Source organism: Drosophila novamexicana, unplaced genomic scaffold, assembly GCF_003285875.2.
Source record: "Drosophila novamexicana strain 15010-1031.04,08,12 unplaced genomic scaffold, DnovRS2.1 tig00001302-arrow-arrow-pilon, whole genome shotgun sequence".
Classification (NCBI taxonomy): Eukaryota; Metazoa; Arthropoda; class Insecta; order Diptera; family Drosophilidae; genus Drosophila; species Drosophila novamexicana.
This window is the reverse complement of record NW_020824849.1, coordinates 422,025-446,848: the sequence shown is the minus strand read 5'-3', so window position 1 is coordinate 446,848 and position 24,824 is coordinate 422,025. Positions and strand designations below refer to the sequence as shown.

At 40.0% G+C, this 24,824-nt stretch overlaps 1 protein-coding gene across 2 annotated transcripts in view; it reads left to right on the top strand.

The window, feature by feature from the left end:
• The first annotated feature begins 13,452 nt into the window (after positions 1-13,452).
• Positions 13,453-24,824, top strand: part of LOC115767012 (microtubule-associated protein futsch) — a 55,737-nt gene continuing 44,365 nt past the window's right edge. For both annotated transcript variants that reach the window (XM_030711135.1, XM_030711134.1), the window contains exon 1: positions 13,453-14,585. In XM_030711135.1, coding sequence (XP_030566995.1) covers positions 14,024-14,585 — 562 coding nt within the window. In that variant the 5' untranslated portion in view covers positions 13,453-14,023. The remainder of the gene's footprint in view (positions 14,586-24,824) is intronic.

Sequence of the window (24,824 nt, the reverse complement as noted above, 5' to 3'; positions counted from 1 at the left end):
TATAAATTAACTAATTAATTTTGTAATCTAATTAACTTTATTCTTGTTTATATTCTAGCTCTAATTACAGTTATCTTCCATCTCTCTCTCATCTTTCTCACTTTGATTCTCTTCTTTCCTGCTTTTAGCCGTCCAAAAGAAGTCAACTTTTTTATATGAAAGTCTGTCTGTGCATATTAAAAGGAATACGTGGAAAGGCAATTCATACCTAAGCATGGGCTATTTTTTGGGGTCTACTTATGTTTATATTAATGTTAGCATTTGTACTTACACTAAACCAAATCAAACTAATTTACATAAAATAATCGACTTTAACTGATTTATTTGTAGCTAAATTACATCTAAATATGAAAAGCGTGTATCACAAGTATATGACCTTTTCCATAAGCTACTTTTGGTGTATATGACGTCACAATTGTGACACAGCACCACACACACACACTCACACACACATATGAGCTCAAATATATTTGATGTATATATAGCTGCACATATATATACATATATTGCTGTTTGATGTGCAAATCTAAGCGGCGCCAGTAAAATGCTAGACAAAATGGCTGAGGCGCAGTTCGCAAATAGACCCCCCCATACACACACACACGCGCACACATACATTTGTAAACTGTCAGTTTTTGGCACACTCAAGAATTAGCAGCAAGTGCAAAATGTTGCGTAGTCGCAAACTTCTGTTTTGTTACTTTGAAGGCCACGTTGCGTATGCGCAATATTTTTGATACAACGCCGCGACGCTGCCCGCGGGCATTTGCAAAGTTTTTGTATTTGTTGTTGCTTTTGTTGCAGTTGCTTGGCAAGTTGCTAAGCTCGCAATGCGACCGACTTGTCAAATAACAAGTTCTTAATTAATGTGCCAAATGAGGCCAAACCGCGAGCAGTTTTAAAACAGGCTGCGATTGCCACAGTAAAAGAAAAGCTGCAACAACAACTACAACAGCAACAGCTACAACAACAACAATAACACGAAAAGATTAAGGCAACAGCAAGTATCTGCGGTCAGACAGCAGCGACGCATGCCACTTGCAACTTCCGCTTCCGGTCGACGGCGTTACAAGACACAGAAACAAAACTTAAAGAAAAAAAAACGCTGCACTTGGGGTTTGCTGACTGCGCTATTATCTGTTCATCATGTTCACCTGATTGGCACAGGTGAAGCTATCTTCAATATGGGCCACTAAAACAATCAACTTAAGCCCTTTTCGGTGTTGGGAATATGCCTCAAAATATATCAATTATTATTAAGCTTAAAAAAGTGAAAGCTGAAGTGATAAGGCCTGAAACTAATATGCCCGCTTGCCGCTGGGGAATAGTGTATTGGTTCAAATATAAAAACAACATAAAAAATCGATACAAAAATGATCCGAAATTGCCGCAAATGGTCGCTGGTCCCTGAGGCTTCTTTAGGGTCCTGACATTTTCGGGCAGAGCGCTTGAAATTTATTAGGCTTACGGAACAGCAACAAGGACACACACACATACATAAGCCCATACATACAGCAAGGTGGACAAAATGTCTTGCATTTTCTCACAATTTTCATGGCATATATCTTGTTTTCCTTTTATTAAGCTGCTTCTTGCCTTTTTTTTGTGGATCATTAGCATTTCGCTGACTCTTTTAAATGAATGCTGCGTAATTAGTTTTGCCGCCTACTGACGTCGACAGGTGGCGCCAGCAAATACAAACTGCCCAAAGAACGCCAGCTGAGTGAGAGAGCAACAGCGTGAGAGTGAGGGAGATGGGCGGGCCAAGAGTTGCATGCCGTTATAATTAAAATGCGACAGAAGAAAAAATTTGTTCGCAGATTTAATATAATTATAATGAGTGTAATTATGCAAGAAAAGGGGGGCTAGCCAGGTAAAAAGGCCACAAAAATCAATAGCATAAGTCAAGGCACCGCACACACACACCAATACACACACACACACACACACATACAGGCCTGGTGTCTTGCGGGGCAGCTGTCTTCCTTTTTGGCTAGCGTCGTTAATAAATTTTCCATAGCATTTTAGTTGGCTCTTTTCTACAATTTTTATGGCCACAATAAAATGGAAGTTGCCGGCTGCTTTCAGGCCTGGCGACAGGCAACTTGTTTCTCACTCGGCCCCAGTCGTTGGCAATTGGGGGCAGGGCGTCTGGGGGCGGAGTGCTTGGAAGTTGTGTTAGTGTAATGCGCACGCTATGCAGGTACTAGAGATGGCCGATGTCAGCTGTTGCCCGTGGTCTAGATCTATATACCTCTGTACTATATATATCTATACTATAATGATCGAGAGCGAACCGATTTTTGTTTTGATTTTTGATTTGGTTAATTGCCAATCAACATTATAAAATCAGACGATATTACTCAATATGCTCATAGTGAAAAATATGGCATGCAAATATATATAAAACAAATACTTTCTTTGTTTAACTTGAATATACATTTTTATAGGATATTTATGATTCGGTTTTGTATTTCGCTAAAATGCCACTTTATTTATATTATATTAATCTATTTCAGCGCTAAAGCTCTTGTTTGTTTAAAAATAACATTCTCTTTCAATATTTTGAAATATTTCTGTAGAATTTGAACTATGGTGCATGTACACATTCAGTTTCACGGCAAACTTGCGTTTATCTTTCTTCAAGGTCTATCCATGTTTTTGATATCTAAATGTTCATTAATTTGATAATCATATGTTAGTTTATTGTTTGATAATATCTGAGAAATTGAAATATTAAACCTATTGTTGGGTTTGGGTTCTAGACAACCGGTTGACGCCGGGACTGCAGCAGTTTTTAAGGCCAATTTATGTGTGTTTTTTGGGGTCGCTTTTGTATTTATTACATTTCAATATTTGGCATGTTGTTCGGTGGTTCGTGTCGCAAACTTTTGAAATTAGGCAGCCGGCAGCGGGCGGGGGGCAGCGGGCGTAGGGTGAGCCGGGTGACCCGGGTGAGCAGCCAGGGTAAAGGCATTTTCTTGGCTTGCATAGCCGGCGCCGCTAAGTATGCAACGCCGTTTCGTGTTAAGTCATAATTAAATGAAATTCAGCTGTTGTTCTGTGCATGAACATGTGCTCGGCCGTGTGTGTGTGTGTGTGTGTGTGTGTGTGTGTGTGTGTGTGTGGAATTGAGGGGGTTGCACGGAAAGGACTGTTAGGTCTGCGTGCTGTCGCTGCATTTGTGAGCATTTTGGACTGCCCTTCAGCAATGTTGTTGACTTCCAGCTAAAGAGGGGTGTGGCATATTGAAACAAGAATACAAAATAACAACAAAAAATATACAGCAATAAAATACAAAAAAAAGAAAATAATAATAAAATATTGTTACCATGCATGAGCGGCATCCAATTAATGTTGAAACTCAAATTATTGGGGCTTTGATTGGATTAGTCTGGGCGTGGCTCAAATATTTTCTGCACCGGCTCATGTCAGCTCCTAAAGGTCCTTTGCTTGCACAAATTTATCGAGCTTCGACATATAGCATACATATACTTACATCATGTATATAACATAGTTTTAACTTAAATAAAAGTTAGTTTGGACTTTTAAGCACAGAGCATGTTTTTTGTAACTCGGCGTAGAACTAATTGCCTTTTACATTTGACACCATTGAATGTTTGATTTGGAGACACGTTTTTAGTCAACATTGAAACCCAAATAGAGTATCGAATATCTTCCAGGCATTTGTTTTTAGATCATATCAAATGTTGTTAATAATTAGTCACTTTTTTTCCAGACGTAAAACCTTACCTAAATCATTTCTTGATTGAAAAAGAAATTCAGTAGCCAGCTTTTTTGTTTGCATAGTATAATTAATATAATATTATTTATATACTATATAAATAAGTAAAAGATTATAGGTAAAGCTTCGAAAGTCATATTCTGTTGGACTGAAATAATTTGTTATAGATTTGTGAAAGGTATATATATATATATATATTTTTCCACGGATACATAATCCTTGACTTTTCGAATTTAGCTATTTTCCGGCTTTTCTCCTTTTGATTAATTTGTATTTTTTCTAAATCTTTCTTAAAGATTCTATTACGTGCATTCTTCAATTTTCTACATGCATCTTTAAAATTATGAATACTTTCTTTAATTCTTCAAATCTAATGCTAAAATTATATTATCTTAGTCCTTTCTTCAATTTTCTAAATTATTTTTAAAACTATTCTATTATAGTAATTTTTTCAATTTCATAAATCCTATTAAACATTATTTTCATTTGTGCTCTCTTCAGTTTTCTAAATATTTTATTAAGACTATTTGCCTTAATTTTCTAAATCTTTTAAATTATATTATTAGATATATCTTAAATTTTTTGAATCTTTTTCTTATCTCCTTTATCTTATATTTATATTTTACTTTGTACTCTCTTGAATTTTCTTAATATTACTGTAATATTATATTATTTTTGCACTTTTTTTAAGTCTTCAATTCTTCGCAGAAGACATGTGCCGACATCCTCTGTGGCAACATTTGCCAGCAATCCTTAAGCTTGACGCGATGCGTCGGCTCTTAGAGCCGGCAACCAGCGTCGCCCAACAGCATAATCATTATGAGGGTCATGATGATGAGCTTGGATGGTCGTGAGCTGGGGCTGAACAGCTGAACAGCTGTTCGTGTGATGTTTGATGCCGCTCTGTCGGCTAACAGTGGGGCCAGCTGTCGGCTCGGTTGGAGATTTGCAACCGCTGTTAGCAGCTGTTGTTGTTGCTGCTGCTGCTGCTGGTTGTGGCACCTGCGCCTGCGCCATTGGAAGCGGCTAAAGGCTTGTCACATGTGTTTTGGCTGCCTAGAAAACATCGCATGTTGCTTCCAATGTGCCACAAAAGGCGCAAGCAGCGCCAGTGGCAGCGGCAGTGGCAGCGCCAGTGGCAGCGGCAACAACAGCAACAACTGCCACAAATTGGAATGTTGCGCACGACGGTAGACGACAACGCCGTAACGCCGTGCACCCTGCAGTCTCGTGCGGCCGAGCAGCGACCAGCAGAGCAGAGCACCAACTGAGACAGCCAGCCAGCCAGCCAGCCAGTTAGCCCGACAGTCAGTCAGTCAGTCAGTCAGTTAGTCAGCCAGTTTGTCAGCCGAGAGTAAGAACATTTTGTGTGCAACTGCCAAAGTTTAAATGTTAAATTGTTTAAAACATTTGCCAAGTGCGTCGCGTGTTCGCCTCAGAAACTTGTGGCAATCAATCAATTAAACCAAAGCCCCAGCAGCTGCCAAAAGTGGGCGGCGGCCGCAACCCAAAACTTGTACCAACCTGTCCAGACGGCGACGCCTCATTGACAGTAACAGAAATACAAAAAAAAAACCAAAAAAAAAAAAACTACAAATATAAAACAAACAAAAAATAGAATAAAAATCAATATCCGTCTAAAGTTTATTTCGGCCTTAACTCAAATGAAACTAGAAGTTGCACAGCTAAGCAACAACAACAACAGCAGCAGCAGCAACAACAACAATCAGAACAACAACAGCAACATAAGCGCTATAAACAACGATTACCTAACTAAATTGGACAGCGCCTGAGAGTGCACTACAGTTTATAAACATATAAGCAAAAAGAACAAAAACCAAAAAACATTCAATTAATGTTACTAAAATATTTACAAAGAAAAACAATAAAAACACACGTATAAATAACAAATTATTTGCACACAAAACTGTTAAAAATACAACGTATAACTATTTTCCAATAAACATTCCTCAACTATTTAGGTAAATTCCTTAACTAAAATTAAATAAGTTACACAAATTGGCCAAACAAAATAAACATATATATATATATATTTGCAATTTAAATATTCAACAAAATATACGCAACTTAATTAACGCTTGATGCCAATCTGCAGCCGCTTTCGCCATAAATAAAGTATATTAAATTAAATAAAAAAATATATATATATACGTAAATATAAACATTAACAAATACGCCTATTAAGTTTGCTAAACATAACGTCTGATGAAAAACAAAATAACATAAAGAAAGTCCATTTTGTGCAAAGCCAACTCAAACTCTAAACATTTACACAAAAACGCCAAACAAATTTTGAGAAAAGCTTTATTACAAATATATAATAAATTATAATATATTTATTAAATAGTACGCAAATTAATGCAAATGCTGAAAACTGAAACAAAAAAGTTGCTCCATCCATAGTGCAAAGTGAAGTTAAACAAAAATTACACTTATATGCTTTCTTAATCAAATATAAAAATTAAATTAAAAAAAAAAAACAACTTTTAAAGGTAAGTTAACTACAGATTAGATATAAGTTACGTAAGTTGAGTATTAAAATATAAGTAAAATGAATAATCAGATAAAAAATAAAACGACTAGTTAAAAAATATATTATGTAATAAAATTATTAAATAAAAAATAATTAAATTGAATGAAATCAAGAATTAATATAAAAATAATAATTAATAAGCATAATTCAAAATTAAAAAATTAACCTAAATAAAATACAAATTTCATAAATAATAAAATTAATTATGAACTTTATAATAATAAACATATGATATTAAAAAAAAAAATAAATAAAAATGAATTAATAAAAAAAGCAAATAAACAAATAATGAATTAATTATAAAAAGTTACTAATAATAAATATAGATTAATAATTAAAAAAAACATTATAAGAACTTAATAAAGTAATTAATATAAAATTCGAATTAGATAAATATTCATAAGTATAAAACAATAATTAAAAGTTTTAAAATAGGTGATTAATAAATTAGTTAATAGTAATAGTTGCATTAAATAGAGTATAATATAATATATTGTTAATCATAATATTATAAAATAGTATTCATATTTAATTAGGCAGATTATCAAGTAAGACTCATCAGTAAACAGGAAGTTAAGTCTCATTGTGGCATGTTCACTTCCAAGATAAATTGCGCTTGACAGCGGCAAGCTGTTGGACATGTCGACTTCAAAATTCAACGGTTGATTGGACGCACAGCTGAGCGAGGCACACACACACACACACACAGCCACACAAAACAGCAGAGAGCTTGGCCAGCTGTTCGTGGCGCCTGCACAGAGAACGCGTCGCCTGCTGAGTGGGAACAGCCGGCAAGCGTAAAGCGGCGCGCAAAATCAATATTGACTTTGCTGGCAGCTGTTTGCCACTGTATTGGTGCCGTGCCAAGCCCGTGTGTGTGTGTGTGTGCGCGCGCGCGTGCCTGTGTGTGTGTGTGCGTTGCAAATCAGATGGTTGCCGTGTGCCTTCCAGTCGAGCGAACTGCCAAAATGGCGATGTTTTGCTCAACTGAATGCTGTGTTTTGTCGAGTACTTAACTTAAAATGCGTGTAGTTCCTGTCTTACTTTGAAAAAATTAAAATTAAGTCCATTTTGATGGCCGCTTTGGCTGCCATTCAACTTTGGCATTTGCTGCGACTGGAAGTTGCGTAATTTCATGAGCGTTGCCCAATCGCATATCAGATGCACATCGACTGACTTCCAGTCGGTCGGCGTTTAGCGGCAATATCTTTTGTTGTTGTATTTTGTTTTTTTTTTGGCACGATATCGTCTCCGGCTTCCTATCCGCCGTACTGTCCGGCCAGCGGCTGTTCAGTTGTTATCCGAGTGTCCTGTGCATTATATGAGTAACAATTCTTATTCCGGCGCACACTCAACAATAAGCACGTAACATCGTTTCCAACGAAACATTGCTAGACCACAGCGGGAGCACGTAAATAATATATTGATATATTTATCTATATATTTTATTATGTATGCTAAAAATCAAGCCATATTTTGTAAGTATATGCAGATAAGCTACCATAAAATATCTAATTTTTAATCGGAGACTCTAATTATTTACTAATTATTTATTGATTATGCTTTATCTCTCACTCATATAGAGAGCATATTGGGCCAATTGTTTTTGTTTCCTTTTTTTCTTGATAAGATAACAAATTGGCTGATTGAAATCAAGCATGCATATCATAGTTGTGTATCAGACATATATAGATGTTTATATAGAACCATCCCTTCCATACGTATATCCAGACGTGTCGATCTCAAGTACTCTAAAAGCTAGAGACTTCAAATATGGAACATAGGTCCTATAGCACGTGCAGATCAAGGTGTTTCTTTAACTACCTATAAATCTTTCTATTTATCAAAGGTATTTGGGCGCTTATTGGATGAGGAAAATTCGAATAACTCTTGTAGGTTTTCGTGTATATATTTCCCCAAGAGAATTGCACATTCGTATGCTTTATTTAAGCACCGAAAATTTTAGAAAGATCGGGCAATAAACTCGGAAGTTATTCAAGAATGGAATAATAATGGATTTGGCCAACAACAGTATAAAGAGCTTGTCGGTCTGTTTCTTATGTTCGTTTGCCGCTATTTACAGGGTATCTACTAGTCGAGCGCTCTCTTCTAAAGCACCCTTAAATTGTTTTGATTTTAAAAGTTTTCTTTACAATTTTTGAGAATTTGATAGTTTAAGTTTTGTGCCTAAAATTCGAATATTTAAAATTCAAAAACATTAGAAATTGTCTTAGTTCATTTCGAAATTAGTTTTTCTTTAGGAGTTAAGATAGATTTTAGGTTAACTTCAATTGAGATGATCTGAGCTTAGTTTGGGAACGTGGCATATACATGACACTTTAGCCAGTTCTTAAAGTAGGCTATGCAATTACTCGTTTACGCTATTGACATGGTGAAGGAGGGTTGGGAACGGGGGCTCGCCTACTCCATCCAGCAGGGAGTCGAGAACCTAATGCGCCAACTCCGAAGTGCCAAGAAGGCGGCATATCGGAAAATCGACGACGACGACGACGACGACGGCGCCGACGAGAATGACTGGCAAAATGTTAGCCGGCGCGGAACGGTTGGCGGGCGGGCCATGGCGCCACTAACGAAACGAGACCGAACGAAACAGAACGAAATGAAACGAATGGGAAACGAGCCAAAAACGAATTGAAACGAACTGGAAGCGACGAGTGGCGCGCGTTCAGCCGGCCGCACGAGTCGCAAGGACGAGGACGAGCCTTTATCGGCCCAGCTGAGCGAACAACAACAACAACAACAACAGCAACAGCAACAGCAGCAGCAGCAGCAGCAGCAACAACACAAGCAGCAGTTATAAAAGCTTTGGCAGCGCCGCACGCAGACGCAGACTGGAATAGTTCCAATAACGGCAAACGCGAGCAACAAAAACAACAACAACAAGCACTGAAGTTGCCGTGCAGCCAAATCGGCGACGAGTAGACGCCGCTGTCTCTGCCGCTGCCGCTGCCGCTGTCGCCGCTTCTTGTACTGCTCAACGCCGACGCTGCTTCGTTGTGCGAGTTGTTCCGGCCAAAGATTCAGTCGTCGTCGAGCTTTCAAAACGTTTGCAGCAAACGAACAAAAATCACACACAAAATTGTGGGCAGCAGCAGCTAAAGAAGAAGTCGCAACAACAGCAACAGCAGCAGCAGCAGCAGCAGCAGTAAAATCAGCCGCAGCCGCAGCAGCAGCTAAAAAGTAAATTCAATTCGAGCTAAAAAACAAAAAATGAAGAGAAGTTCAACAAAAACTTCAATCTATTTTTTTTTGACAAGTTTTTTTTTTGTTCGCAACTAAAGTGACAAATTTTTTGTTGGTGTGTGTGCCTGTATGTGCCTGTGTATGTGTGTGTGTGTGCGTCAAGTGCCTCTTCCGCTTGCCCGCTTGCCCTCTTGCCCTCTTGCCCACTTGCCTGCTGGTATATGCAACTTCTTTGCTTGCTGGTTGGTGGAAGGTTTTTGTGGCTTCCTTGCGGTGATATCATATAACAAATTGCCACAGTTCTCTGCGGCTTGCAGCCACAACACGTGCCGCGACTGTTGTGTGCGTGTGTGTGTGTGTGTGTGTGTGTGTGTGTGTGTGACCTATTGATTCTACAACTTCCTCTGCAGTTGCTTGAAGCTCAGCGCAGTTCCGTTTCATTGCGGCTTCAGTTGCAACTTCTTTTAAGCGCCCCAGTTGCACAGCTCCGTTCTTGCACGTTGCAAGTGTCTGCTTCAATTTATTTTTTTCACATTTTTTTTTCTGGTCTTTCGTCTTAAATACGATCTGTACAAGTGATTGCTGCAGCTATTTGGCCAATCATCAGCAGCCAATCAATTTTAAATTGCAAATTGCTGCAGCTTTGCGTGACTTGAATGAAAAAACGTTAAAAAGTTGCTTATATATGTCTATGAGAAGGATCAATTGAATATACTGTTAACATATATAATACAAGGAGTAGGCCCGCGCAGATATTCTTCATAAAGCTGCTTGTTCTTAGCTGTAAAGCTTACAGAATTGAGGCTGTTTAGTAATATACATATATTATTTTAAGATACATTTATCTTCGACTTAGCCAGGGGGGTTTTTGGTAGCAGAACAAGTTTAGGAGTTGCTTGGGGTTTTTGATGTTTGGCTGCGATGTTTTTGAATGTACTTGGAAGCATGCTACCTTAGAGTAAAGATCAAGCCACAGAGTCATCCCTTAAAATATGCACTGAAGGTAATATGGAATCCTACTACACAAATACTTGTTTCCCCGATTAGTAAGTAAGAAGAACTAAGCGAAAATCTGCAAACAAAATGTTCGAGTCGGAAAGTATAGCACATTTTTTGGTAGACTATGAAAATGATAAAATAAATAATAATATAAATATATTATAATATTTATTTATTAATATTAATAAAATTGATCAAATAAACAATTCTAATAATACAAATAATAAAAAAAAAGAAAACATAAAACTGCGATTTGCAGTTCGAATCAGCTCGCTGGTTCAGTTCGCTAAGCAGTTTTTCCACATTATTGTCCCATGACAAACTTAATTATGTACATTTTTGTACTGTAAGTTTTTGTACTGAAAGTATTTCCATACACAATACACGGCCAAAACATGATTTTCATTCAGAGTTATGAACACTTTGCAACTGTCTTGAAATGAACCTCGCTAAAGAAAAAACAATCGGATTTGGTTCGGCTTTCTGCTTAGCTTTGTGAACTATTGGCTCGGATTTAGTTTTGGGCTTATAGACATGATTTCTGAAATATATTAAACAGAAAACATAAATAAGGTCTCAATTTAATAAAGCAGAACATGCTGTAAGTTGGCTTAATTATTACGATTTTGAATAGTTACATTTTAACTATTCAACTATCAAACCAGCCAACAACTGTCTCTAGCCGAAAACTAAATGTAAAGCCACTTTATACTTCCCTTTTTTTAGCTTTCGATTAGCTATAAATACAGGTTTGCTTAGTAAATCTCAAAAATATTTGTACAAAAACATTGCATAGATATGAAGTTTGCATTGAAACTAAATAATTGAAATACGACGCACAGTCCAAAGGAGAAAATGCTTCCTTGTTTTTGGTCGCCTGCACTTGACTTTAGCAGCTGTGCTTTTTTGGTGGCAAATGCAAAAAATAAGAGTAAAGCAAAACAAAGATATGGGCCCAAAAATAGCAAAAACTCATTAATCAAAAGCAAGGCGTGCCCACGACCAAGACCCCCAGAGATATAGCCCCAAGCAAATGCAAAATTGCATTGCGTTTGGCAGCTCTCAGAACTGAGTACTTCGAATATCTAGCACTCATGTGTGTATATGGGGTGTGCGTGTGTGTGTGTGTGTGTGAGTGTGTGTGAGTGTGCGTGTGGAGATACAAGTGTAGCTGCATTTGCCGGCGACTGGCTGGGTGAATCATCGGGCGACGCCGCCAACAACACGAACCAGCGGCAGTGGGGACACTAGCAACAGCAGCAACAACGACAACAGTAGCAGCAGCAGCAGCAGCAGCAGCAACAACAACTTACTGAAAGACGGCGTCAGCGGAGCGCAACGCCTGTGGCAAGGGAGAAGGCGCAATGGGCACGTAGACCAGGCACGCGACCAAGTCCAAGGCACAAAAGCAACAACAACAACAACAGCAGCAACAACAAGCCTAACAACAACACACTGCAGGATGACAACAACAACGCGACATAAAATATCAAAAGGAGTTGTTCAGCTTGTTGTTGTTTTTGTTTTTATTTTTATAGCTGTTGTTGGTGTTGCCTCTGTTGCTGCTGCTGTTGCTGCTGCTGTTGTTGTTGTTGTTGCTGCTGCTTTTTATAGTTTTCACATTCAGTCAGGCAACACCAGCGCCTGATGACGTCGACGTTGTCGTCGTTGTCGTTGCCATGGAGCGATGACGACATCTTTTTGGGGTGTGTGTGCGCCCAAGTGTGTGTGTGTGTGTTTGTGTGTTGCTGCATATGTGCAATTTGTGGCTGTTGTCGTTATTGTTGTTGTTGTCAGCAACACGGCCAAAGTTCAATGCATTTATATGCGGAGCTTGTCTATGGCTTTTTATAGCTCCTTGGCTCGTCTGGCTGATGGAACTGGCCGTCGGCCCGTCGGCCTATCGGCTTGTCGGTCCGTCGGTTCTTCGGCCCATTGGGCCGTGCGGCATTAGTGACTTGCCTCAGACCTGGCCAGCTCTATATATGTGCATCTTTTCAGGTTGTCATAAGTGCAGCGTCTAACAGCAAATTGTTGTTGTTGTAGTTGTGTGGAGCTGGAAAAAAATTACTTCTAAAACTCGTTCAGAGCCACTTGAGCTGATTAACTGGAAATAAAAGTAAAGTGGGACGACTTTCAATAGCTTAGATCAACAATGGATAGAGCTTTGTGTAAAAATCAATTTGTGCAATATACCGTGCAACTCATAGAACATAGAAAGTAGTCCGTCTCGTTGCATTTATTGATATATATAAATATATCTATCATCAATACTCTAGATAAGTTCTCTGTTCCCCATGTTTTTCCCCTCCCCATTTAAAACATATATTAGCACATGTAAGCCCTCGCTTATTACAAAAATTTCCCCTTTTCGCTCTTTTATTTGCAGATCCAAAGCAAACGAAGGAAAGCTAAAAAAGAAAAAACAACCGAAAAAGTCGCAGATTTCAAAGAAAAACCAAAAAAAGACATTCAAAAAAGTATATATATATTTATATATATATATCTATATATATAGACGTCACTCATAAGCAGAAAACAAAAGTTTAAATTTGCATATTAAAATAACTCACACACACACATACATATAAACACTCACACACACACTTTACAAAACCAAATGGACAATTATTATTAATTAAAATATTAAAAACCAAAGCAAAAAAAAAAGCATTGCTACAAGTAAAAGCTAGTCCAAATCTACAGAAAAAAAAGAAAAAATTATATTTAACTCATAATATTGAAAGAAAAATAAACTAAAACAAAAATCAACACGCCAATCGCCGCAAAATTTACTCCAGCAAAAAAACCAAATATTATTAAAAAATTCCCAAACGCTAATTTAATTTCAAGAAAAACCAAAAGCAACTAACACAGCTTCGAAGTGTGCACAACAAATAAGAAAACAAAAAGAAAATTGCAAGCAAAAAAAAAAAAAAAAACCAATAAATAAATAAATATAAATACAAAAATATAATTTCGCATATAAAGAAAAAACCAATTAAGCAAAAAATTGCAGAGACAAGAAAAAACTTAAGTGAAGAACTCATTAAAAAAAAGCGCCCAAGTCACGGCCCGCAAACAAAAAGTACAACAAATAACAACAACAACAACAGAAAGCAGCCGCAAGAAGCGCAGCTTGTGAAGTGAAGCAGCAAAAGCTGCCACGCCCCGTCAGCCAGCCGCCCGCCCAATTGCCACAGCAGTCAAGACTGAGCTTCGGACGTTTTATCGAAAAATTTCCAAGAAACTTGAAGTGCCACAAAACGCCGCGCAAGACAGAGACAAGCCAGTGAGAGCGAGACAGACACAGAGCGAGAGTGAGAAAGAGAGATAGCGAGAGAGATAGAGAGAGAGACAGAGGCAGTGTGAACGAAAGAGACACGCATAGTGTGTGAAAGAGTACGGTAGAGTTTCAAAAACTCCGCAGCGCAAAGCGATACGTCTTTTTTTTTCAAGTGTACGGCTAGGTTTATTTTTTTTGTGTGCCCGTGTCTGTGAGAACAAGAGCAACAACTGTGATGGGAGATCGGCCAAAGGCGACAACAACAACATCAGGAGCAGCAGCAGCAGCAGGTGTAGGAACTAGTGAAGCAGCTATCATGGCAGCAACCGCTCCGGAAGGTCCCGCCCAAGCCAACGGGAATGGGAATGGCAACGGCAATGGCAACGGTAACGGCAACGGCAACGGGAACGGCAGTGGCAATGGCAACGGCAATGGAGGCGCTGATCCGCCCCAGCAGCTGGGTCAGGTGGAGGTGCATGTACCAGCTACGGCTACATTGCCGCCGCCGTCGCCTGGCCAAGTGGATGCAGATGGCGTGGATGCAGCTGGTGCCAGCGCTGCTGGCGATGCTGGTGATGATGCGACCACTGGGGCAGCCGCCAGCTCATTGCCGCCGTCGGAAATTGGCGGACGTCCGCCGTTGGATACCGCCTGCTCGGATGGCGGTGGCGCCTCCAGCTTGGCCGGCGGCATTGTGGGACCGCCCAGTCCGCTAACCGGCTGCTATCTACTTATTGTAATGGGCGAGCCGCACTCCGAGGAGCACAAGGACAACATCTTGCAGCATCTGCTCAAGGGTAAGTGGCACGTGTAATGCATACATATATGTTAGATATCTGCATGCCTACATGGCATACCATATTGGCCAAAACATCAAAGCTGCACGTACTGCGCCCCTGCCCGACACTCACTCAGCACACAAATGAAAAACTTCGTCTAGCTCATCAGCATAAATTATTCGCATTGCTCCCATAGAAAGTTTGCATATGCAAATGAGCAGCTGCAGCAGATCGGGCGGGTGGGCGGTCGGCGGCGGGCTTGCCATGGAGTTACGCCTGAGCAAATAACGTCGCGTGCCACTCGAATGCAATCCAATCCAATCCAAATCCAATTCCAATTCCAATCCAATTCCAATTTCAATCCAATTCCAATCTACTTGCACCCATCGCTGGCCAATCCACCCACTGTGCGCTGCCCATTTTCACACTTTGCTGGCTGCCGACACGCCGTCTAATTAGCTGGCCACTGCCCGTACCGCCCATCCCGCCCACCCAGCTCTGCTTCTGGACAAGTCAGTAGTCAGTTTTCATAGTCAATGGCTAGCCAGACCATGCTTTTCGGCTTGGGCTTGTCTTGTTTTCATGCTTCCTTTCCTCCCCCCTCGACCATTTCTTATTATAAGTATATTGTTTATTATTCATTTTTCATCTGCCGTTGCTTCTAACTAGCCGTTTTCTTGCTCATTTTCACTTGCCGCCAACGACTGACACAGTTTTCCGGCTTGCACATAATTATCTTGAGTGCTGTCGATGGTATCTGAGCTGTGGGCGTGGCACTTATTGCCCCCAAATGCAGTTCGAGACAGTTTTAAAATACCCTAACCTTAAACAATTTATAAGAATTGCAAAGCGCTTAATTGCCGACTTTGGTGAAAACAGAAAACAATTCCATACAAAAATAATGCATTTGATCGATTCTTACCATAAATATAATCTACCTGATATAGTTAAGTCTTGGTTCATCTATAAGAAGCATCTTAGAAGCCGTATGTTTGCTTAAGCCTAAAACCAAAAAGTTGCTCAAGCAAGAACTTAATTTTCTTAGTGATTCGTTTTCAGGGCAACAGACAGACGCACATGCTTAGATCGACTCGGCTGTTGGTTCTGATCAATTATATTAATATATATATCTATAACACTAGAAATACACTTTGGGTTCGGGTATGTCGAAAATATAAAATTTAAGAAAAAAATATTTTACTATAAACACAAAATGGTCTTTCACACATAAATTCATTGAAATCGTATGGCCTTTTTTCAAAAATAAGATTGAGGTGAATAGAAAAAACCAAACATAGACTTTGCAGTCGGAAGAGTTTACGACATACGCTGTTTTCAGTTCAAAATCAAGCTCTAAAAATCTAGGATCTAAAAAAAGGGGCGTTGTTGACAATGAATTCGAAAATGGGCGAGCCAGAAATATTTGCTAACATATCTTAAAACATCGGCCGTAAATTAAGAAAGCAAAATTGTGCATACAAAGATAGTATATCATTTTTTTACCTTCTACTAACAGAGTATACAAACATATTGAATTCGAATAATATATATTTATAGAATAAGAGGGAAAAAGGAATAGCATGATACAAATTCTTATACTTGTGCAGAAAAGTGAAAAAATACATAAATATTCGACCTGATGTCCATTCCTTTCCATTATCTATTCATCAAGGTTCAAGAAAAGACAATTAACTGCTAATAAAAGTAAACAATAGCTAAAAGCTTCAATGGATTCTAATTTTAAGTATCTAGTGCTCGGAAATAGTTTCAACTGTTTTCTATTTGTTGCATTTAGCTGGAGGTTGGGGAGAACGCGTGGAGAGCGGGGTGTGAACTGAGGGAAATTGCTGCGCCGCTGGATGCGAGTTAATCGCAATTTTCCCGCAGTTAACAATTAACACAGCAGGCGGTGGAGGAATATATAGATATATAGAACAAGGGATAGAAGATAGGGGGCTGGCAGAGGGGGTGTAGCGTGGCGTGGGCGTCGCACAGCTAGCCGCAAATTCAATTGAAATGTCGCATTTAATTCGATTTAAACATAGTGCGCCTCAAAGTATGCAGCATTTGTTGCAATTTAATTAAAATTTAAAAAAAATGGCAAACATAAGCCCATGTTGCAGCGCAAACACACGGACGCACGCATACACACACACATGTGTAGCTTAAAATACTTTTGTATTAATTATTTTCTTGTTGATTGCATTGCACGGCAAACACAACAAAGTTCAACAGTTGCAACCGGAAGCGGCGGTCCAACTAACTGTGTGTGTGTGTGTGTTTGTTGAGTTATTAGCAAATATTTGATTTATGCAGACAACAAGAGACTGTGACAAAGCCCAAAGCCCAACAGATGAGGCAGGCGTTCAGAATGGCTGTGTGTCTGGGTTGGCTGGTGGGCTGGTTGGGCGCTTGGGCGGTTGTCTGGCTGGGCGAACTGGGCGTGGCAGATTAGCCAAGGGGCAGTTATTGCAGCAAGTGGCAAGTGGCATAATTGCTCGAGAAGCGCCGCCGCCTGACGCGCCCAAATGCTACGGAAATTACAAAAGTTGACCGTGCGCGACAAAAATTAGTCGTTCGTTCTTTTGAGTGGGTGTGGTTGGGCTTTTGGGCGGCTTATTGCGTGGGCGGTGGGTTGGCTGGTGCGTCGCTTGGGCGCGGCTGTCTGCCAGGGGCTGCTCCCTGGACGCTGTTTACCTGCAGCTCTTGTGCGTTTTATTTTTGCGCTAGTTTTTGCGGAAAAATGTTATGTTTGTCCAGTGCCGACATTTACGCCGGGCAAATAGACGAGGCACAGGTCCGAGCCAGGCCGTAGGAGAATGTGTGCGGTAAGGGCGGGGTCCGTGATGCGTTGTTGCAGCGAATGAGGCAGGTTTTTAATTGATTTTGTGGCACGGTCGACCAGCGTAGCGTTCGGGCCGGGTTGAGCAAACAGCAACGCAAATGTAAATGGGAAAAGGCTAATGGGAAAATGGGGCTGAAGAGGAAGCAATGCGGCTGAAATGCGATGGATACAGATCGGATATATATATATATATATATGGAAAAAAGAGCATTGGGCAGTATTTGTATGCAACAGCTAGCTTCTCTAGAGGATGATACAAAAAATAAGACAGGACTTCTAAGCAGTGAGGGAACATAGAGAAATCCAGTACATAATTCATATGTACCAGTTAAACTAATGTGCTTTATCGGGCAGTTTGTTAGACATACTTTCAAAAACAAACAAGTAAGAGATTCTAGTCGGGAGCTCCCGACTAGGGGATACCCTGAACCCTCTTCTTCCAATATCAAATGCATATATATATTCTATTGTGGAAGCTATATGTCAAGTTTTGGGACTCTAGCTCTTATTATTTACCAAAATTGCCCAAAAAACAGGCTATCGATATCGATTTTTATCGATTGCTTGGAAGCGGAGTAAGTTATCGATTATCGACAACAAACTCGATCTGCGCAGGCAGTAAGAGCACCTACATCTAAAATTTCAAGCCTCTAGCTCTTGAGGGTCTGAGATCCTTGCGTTCATACATACGGACAGACGGACAGACGGACAGACAGGCAGACAGGCAGACAGGCAGACAGACAGACAGACGGACAGACGGACATGGCTAGATCGACTCGGCTATTGATGCTGATCAAGAATATATATACTTTATGGGGTCGGTGATGCTTCCTTCTGCCTGTTACATACAAATACCCCAATTTTTAATGGCTTCAGGGAATAAAAATAACTCAAGAAGACAAGAAGTAGCGGCAGAAGTATGAAAAGAAAAAAATGCATAATCTCTGCAAGAGCTCAAAAAATTTGCTCTTTTAAACTAGAATGCAATTATTTTAAGCTAGAATCAAGCTAAAACTCAAAACTGAATATTAAATGTAATTCCAAACTAAAAAGAAGAGAACATAGGAAATTCTTCCGTCCGGCACTTTGTTGCCCACCTATTTGCCGGATGTGACTCGGGTCTGAGCTGCAGTATCACTTACATTTATGAGGGACAACCACTTGAGGCCCCCGCCAAGAGCAGGGAGCACTCGACAGTTGCCAGTTGCTCCGCGTACTCCCCTGCACTTAATTATGACAATTACTGCTGCTCAATTGCTGCGTATCTAGTTTTTTCTTCTTCTCTTGTTCTTCTTCTATTCTATTAGCCTAATTTAAGAGAGGGGCGCCACATTTCGCTTGGCTCATTTGGTTTAATGGCTGAGCTTCATTTCGTAACCTGCGCTTTTTAATTAACTTAAAAAAGAAATCAATATAAAGAGCAGCGTTCAAGGTCAGCCAATGGAACCAAATGAGGCAAGCGACAAGGTGGGTGGGGATGAGTGGGGGCAAGCGTTGGATACACGGATATGTCAGAGCAACATAACCTTATTATAATGACAATTGTCCAGGGTGGGGCTTGGATGGCAACTGGTGACATGGTATAGAGTCTAGGGTCTAGGGTCTTTGGGGCGTGTCGCCTTTTTAAGCATTGCGAAAATGTGTTAAGGTAAAAATCGATCAACTGGCAATGCGACAAGAGACAATAGCGAGACGAGTGAGAAAGAGGGAGAGACAGACACAGAGACAGAGAAAGAAGGGTAGAAAGCGAGAGAGAGAAAGTGCGTGGCTCGCTTCGACTTTGTGGCTATTTTTAACGTCGGGAACTCTGCTTGGAAAGGGTGTTGGGCTGTTGCCCGTCAATTGCGTGACAATGTGTATAAGAGATGACAGCTGACTGCACTTGATGACACACGCACACACACACGCACACACACGCACACACACACTCACAATTACAGCTGACGCAGCTTTGTTGACGGTTCAGCAACAGCCACGTCATCGGCTGTCGACTACGTGACTGAGAAACTGGATAAACTGGGAAAACAAAGTGGATCCACTCACAAAAAAAAAAAAAAAAACAATAAAAAACCAATAGTAGAAGCTGAAAGTCTGCTGTTTGCCTGTGTCCAACTCTTACACAACTCTTAACAATGCACAAAAAGAAGAAACAAGCAAATATCGTTGGCTGAAAAGTAGAAAATAAATATGAAATCAAAGCAAATAACCTAACGTGGCTAATCCTCGACTCGGCGCTTAGGACACTTGCGGCGAGCCAGTCGCAGCGTGGGGCATAGTCGAGAGTCGCTCTCGGCTTTTAAGCCCATGACGGGAATCATTATAACAGTTCTGACATGTGCAGACAAGTGTTTTGCTTGCCAGACAAACCAGTTAATAGATTACTCTGCAACAAATAGAAAAAAAGCTGTATTTATTTATATAGAGGGAGAGCTTTTGTCGAGCTTTTACAATTTATTTACATCAGTTTGCAGACCTCTTTTGCGGATTACTTAGATTTTGCTGCAAGTTTGTTGTGATGCATTTGGTATTTGCTTAGCTTCATAGCAAATACTCTTCAATGGATTCGTCTAATGGATTATTGTATGGAAGTCTTGCCTGGCCTTGTCCGTGAAACGTTTTGTGCTGCAAATTTCAGAATTTATCTCTCCACTAAGTACACGCCCGTGGTAAATTGAAATCTGCCCATCCTGATTACCTCTACTGTTTAAAATCTCCTTAAGTGAATCGAATAAAGAATGCAGTGTTGGAATCAACGGTCTTACGTTTCTTTCGTTTATTAAACCTTTGACCCGCAAGGACATATCACATAACTTCCCAAAAATATCTTTGAAGATGAGCCTTGAGCCCGATCGGATTTTAGCATTTTTTCACACAAACGGGTGGGATTTCCCGAAACCCCGTCTAAACCTATCCATATAACATATAATAAAACATAGCCATTTCTTATAAGCATCGGGCTGATATACCATACCTTGTTTTCAAGGCTTTGTTTCAATAAACACTGTAATTACACACCTGATAAACCATAAACTGTAATTTGACAAGCATATTTAATTTTCTGTGTGCAAAAGATACCTATTTTTGTCTAGTTCCTGATGGAAATTGTAGGCATACAACAGGGCGTATGAGCAATGCCTCAACGACATCGATTCGGTTGGCCCAGTTAGGTAAAACTACGGCTCGACTATGGTTAGGATTAGTGCATATGTGGCTAGGAGCAGGTGTTGGTGGCTGATTGATGACGCCAGCTCCACACACACACACACACACACACGCACACACACATACGCACACAGCCAGACAGGGTACGTGGAACATTAAAACTGCTTTTATTGCAAATTAATTGCTTTTAAGTGCATTTTAAAACCAGCTTGGCTATAAACAAACACACACGCACACACACACACACATGTCGGCGCCTGCATAGCTCGAGTACCACGCCCACTGCGTGTAGCTCATCTGACGCGCCCGTGGTCACTTGGCTATTGGCGCGTCTCGTATTACATGCGAACGAGCGCCGCTAGAAAGCACTTTAATTAGTTTACATTTTCAGTTTTCCACGTGTCATTAAGTCTGCAATTCAATTCGCAATTACTTAAATTATGCTGAAAAATTGGCCAACGCCCCGCATTTAATTACAAATTATAATAAGCAGCGATATGCAAATGCCAAATGCTATTATAATTGAAATTGACCGAGCGAGGCGAGCACCAGGGCTGCGTTTGAGCTTATGGTTAGACACTGTGTTAAAGGTTTAGTTATGGTTCAGACAGGAGCCCGATCAACCGCAACCGAAACCGCAACGGGGCGCAGTCAAAGGGCATCGCTGCTTGTGGCATGTGGCCTGCGGGACAGCTGCCGTTTGAAACTGCAAACCCAGGTGGACCCCCATCGGGCCAACAACTTTTGTTGAAACTTGAAGTCTCAAGCCGCACACACCTGAGGACATCGCCACCATTTCGTACACCCCACATTTTCTGTGCATCGGTATGTGTGGATGTGCGGCGGTGTATCTTTAATTAGTTGCTAACTTCTTGCTGATGGCCCTCTAATTGCCAACTTGATGTGCTTCACAGAAGTTGGCCAAACTAAGGCACGAATTGAAATATAAACGTCGAGCTTAACTTGTTCTGTGACAATCCTGAACAATGTGTGTCTATTTGTACACAAAAGTCCGCAAATCAAGCTAAACCTGACATATGCTCATAGAATTATAATCAAGCGTGTGTTGTCTGACGAGTAAGCACGTCTTAACACGGGATTTTCGCTTAAAATAAAATTGAAAACTAACTGAGGATTTGACATGCCTTAAGGATAAAAGGCACGAGTCAAAGAAGATTCAACAAAAGTAGCTTACACGACTTGGCAGAATGCACCACTCGATAGCACAACGAAATACGACAAAACACAGTTCAACACGACTTTCTCCACGCGACAACAGATGCCACTGTGACACGAAAAATACTCAACACGACTTACTAAGATGCTAACATGAGTCTAACACGATCCGAACACAAACGACTTACACGACTAAACACAATTAAACACTAACTAAGTTACATACACGAGTCCAACACGACCCACGACTCAACTCAACACAATCTCAACACGATCCAACAAGCGCAACACGACTTATCCGATTATTGCCTATAGCAAATCGCAAATGCGCTCATCTCTACTTTAAACAGTTTTTTATGGCAAACACCTCTAGGAACTTAAGACTTAAGAGCACACATTGATGGCTATAGGAATTTGATAGTTTGATAGTTTTTGGCGCTTCGAAAATTTTATGGGAACTCTTTCAGCTCAACTTGCGAAATGCCATAAAAATAGTTAAAGCCAAATTCGAATCTATAACAAATGCTCAGCTCGCATTCGTGCAGTTTATCGTGTTAACATTTTGGAGTATTTGTGTGGAAAATAGCTGAGACAGAGACAGAGACAGAGGGGGAAGAGAGAGAGAGAGAGTGTGTGTGTGGTTGGGGTAACTTTGGCAACTTATGGCACGCTTGGCAGCCATTTTGGTTGCAAATACCACGTGTAAAACGGCACAAGTTGTGGTCGATGCGCCCCAAAAAAGAAACACATTGCAGAGCAGAACTTTGAAATAAAAAATGCCAAGCTCGTAGCGTTTAAAGTAAAATACAATTCGACTAATGCAATTGGCACACGTGCCTGCCCGAAGGCCTCGTATAGACCAACTTTAGATCTATGCATAAAAGTCGAATGGCTGTTTCCACATTTTGATTAACTGGCGCCGTTACAATTTTCTATTCAGTTGCTTTTCTGTTTTTCTTAGCAGCTTGGCCGAAACCTTTTTTAAGAGCCAACCTCAAGCTGGCTAAGCCACTTTATGCTTTTGCGGCATTTTTATATGGTATATGTTGCCCTCCCACATAATAATGAAAATTAATAGCTAATCTCGGTTGGTTTGCTCAGGACCTACATTAATAATATGACTGTTTGCGGCGGCGCTGCAAAATTTTCCACTGATGTTTTCCTCGGCTTCTGTTCATTTTAATATGCAAATTCTCGTATTTGGGCCGCTCGCTTCTTCGTTAAGTCGGTCGAGCGGAAGCGCAAAAGTTGCAGCTCCTTAAGCTGACAAATTTCCTCGAAATGGGATTTCCATGGAAAATCGCTGCCGACTTTGTGTTTGACTTTTTGATTGATTTTGCTTTCGTTCGCCAAAAAAAAAAAATAGAAGAAGAAAAGTCGCATTGAACCTTAGGCTATTTGAATTAGGGGGAGCTCTTAATTGATTGTATGCAGAACCTTTAGAAACTAGACTTCAGATTAAAGTAATTGCAAACGAAACTTGTTAATGAATAGTTTTATTTAACTATTCGCTTAGTTTGAAACTACTTGGAAACTAAATTAGGGCCCAGAACAAAAGTAAATTGAGTTACGTACGATGTTATGTGCTGCTATTAAAGAATATTGATTAATGCTTATCAAGCACGAAATACGACCTAATTGCAATATTTTAACGGATTTCTAGCGAGTACAACAAATTAACAACGTCCTCTTAAGTCCTAAGCCCCATTGAATACAGGGTATCAGACAAATCCGTTGCATACTTCCCGGCGATTTTTCAATTGAGCCAACGGCAGTGACTGCAAATAAATATTAACCGGCGGCTCCTTTCAGTCTTTTAACTAGCAAACAAGCAATTTGAAATTAATTTTCAACAATTTGCAATCACGGCCAACGCAACGTGAACAGCTCTCCGCAAGTCTCTTGCCATAACCATCCTTAACAACGCGAAATGCTTGGATAAATTGATTTTCACGCTCTCGCAGGGCATTTGATCAGCTATTCAACAACGTTTGTAACCTTACGCATAAAAATGTTTAATTATAAAAGTTTTTCATAATTGCAAATTTTGATATGAATTTAATTTGATTAAGTTGCGATTTGAGTTAAATTTGATTATATTTTGATTTAATTTAAATTTGATTCAATTAAGTTCAACAACAGATTCGAGCAAACTTTTTATTAATACTTAAATCAGGGCAGAAAAACAAAAACAAAAATGATTGGTTCAGTTCATGGCTTGAACGAACTCATTGTGTTTAGTTACGGCTCATGAAGCCGGCTTTCCACACTCAAGAGCTCAGGTTCTGTTTGAAAGTTTCAAAATTTTTATCAAATAATTGCAATTCTAATGATAATATTCCAAGCCGTCAAAATTTTTATGTAGAAAATGTGGACTGAATTTGATCTGTACCTAAACTTGGCAGCCCCACAATCAGGTTCCACAAATACAATCATTGTGGCCACAATTATTTATGCTTTGATGCTGGATCTGCCCTAAAAGCTTTTTTTGGTTATAACCAAACGAATTTTTGAAAAAAATTTGGTTCACTTCGGATGGTATTTCAGCTATTTTTGGGCTACTAGCTCGATGCATTTAAAATTACCAAATTGTAATTCGCAATCAGTTCTCAATTGGCTTGCCTTGTTATACATATGTGTTGGTTAGGTGAGAGCATAGTTGCTTCGGCTTGCTGCTTTTGCCTTTTTCTTTATATGGAAGTTTTTGCGAGCTCGTTGACTACGTGGAAGCGTCCTGACGGCGCCAGCTGCTCGCACAGGCAATAATTCATGTCACACTTCAATTATTTGAGTCAACAGAGCTCATTCGATTGGTTTCTGTGCACAGCTTGGGGATGTTGGGTTCGCCCTTCTTTATGTGTTTTAGTTGTTGCTTTTGTTGTTGTTGCTGTACACATGAACATACATAATTAATTGGCAGCTGACGTAGCGCTCATAAATTTCAGGGGTTGTCACGGTTAGCGGCAAGTTTGTTGCCGGTTTGTCGCCTGTCAGTTGCTTGTCAAAGCTAAAAACCATAGCACACTTTTTTGCGCTGCTCTTGGCTTGCCCACGTGCCACACAAAGCGGAGCAT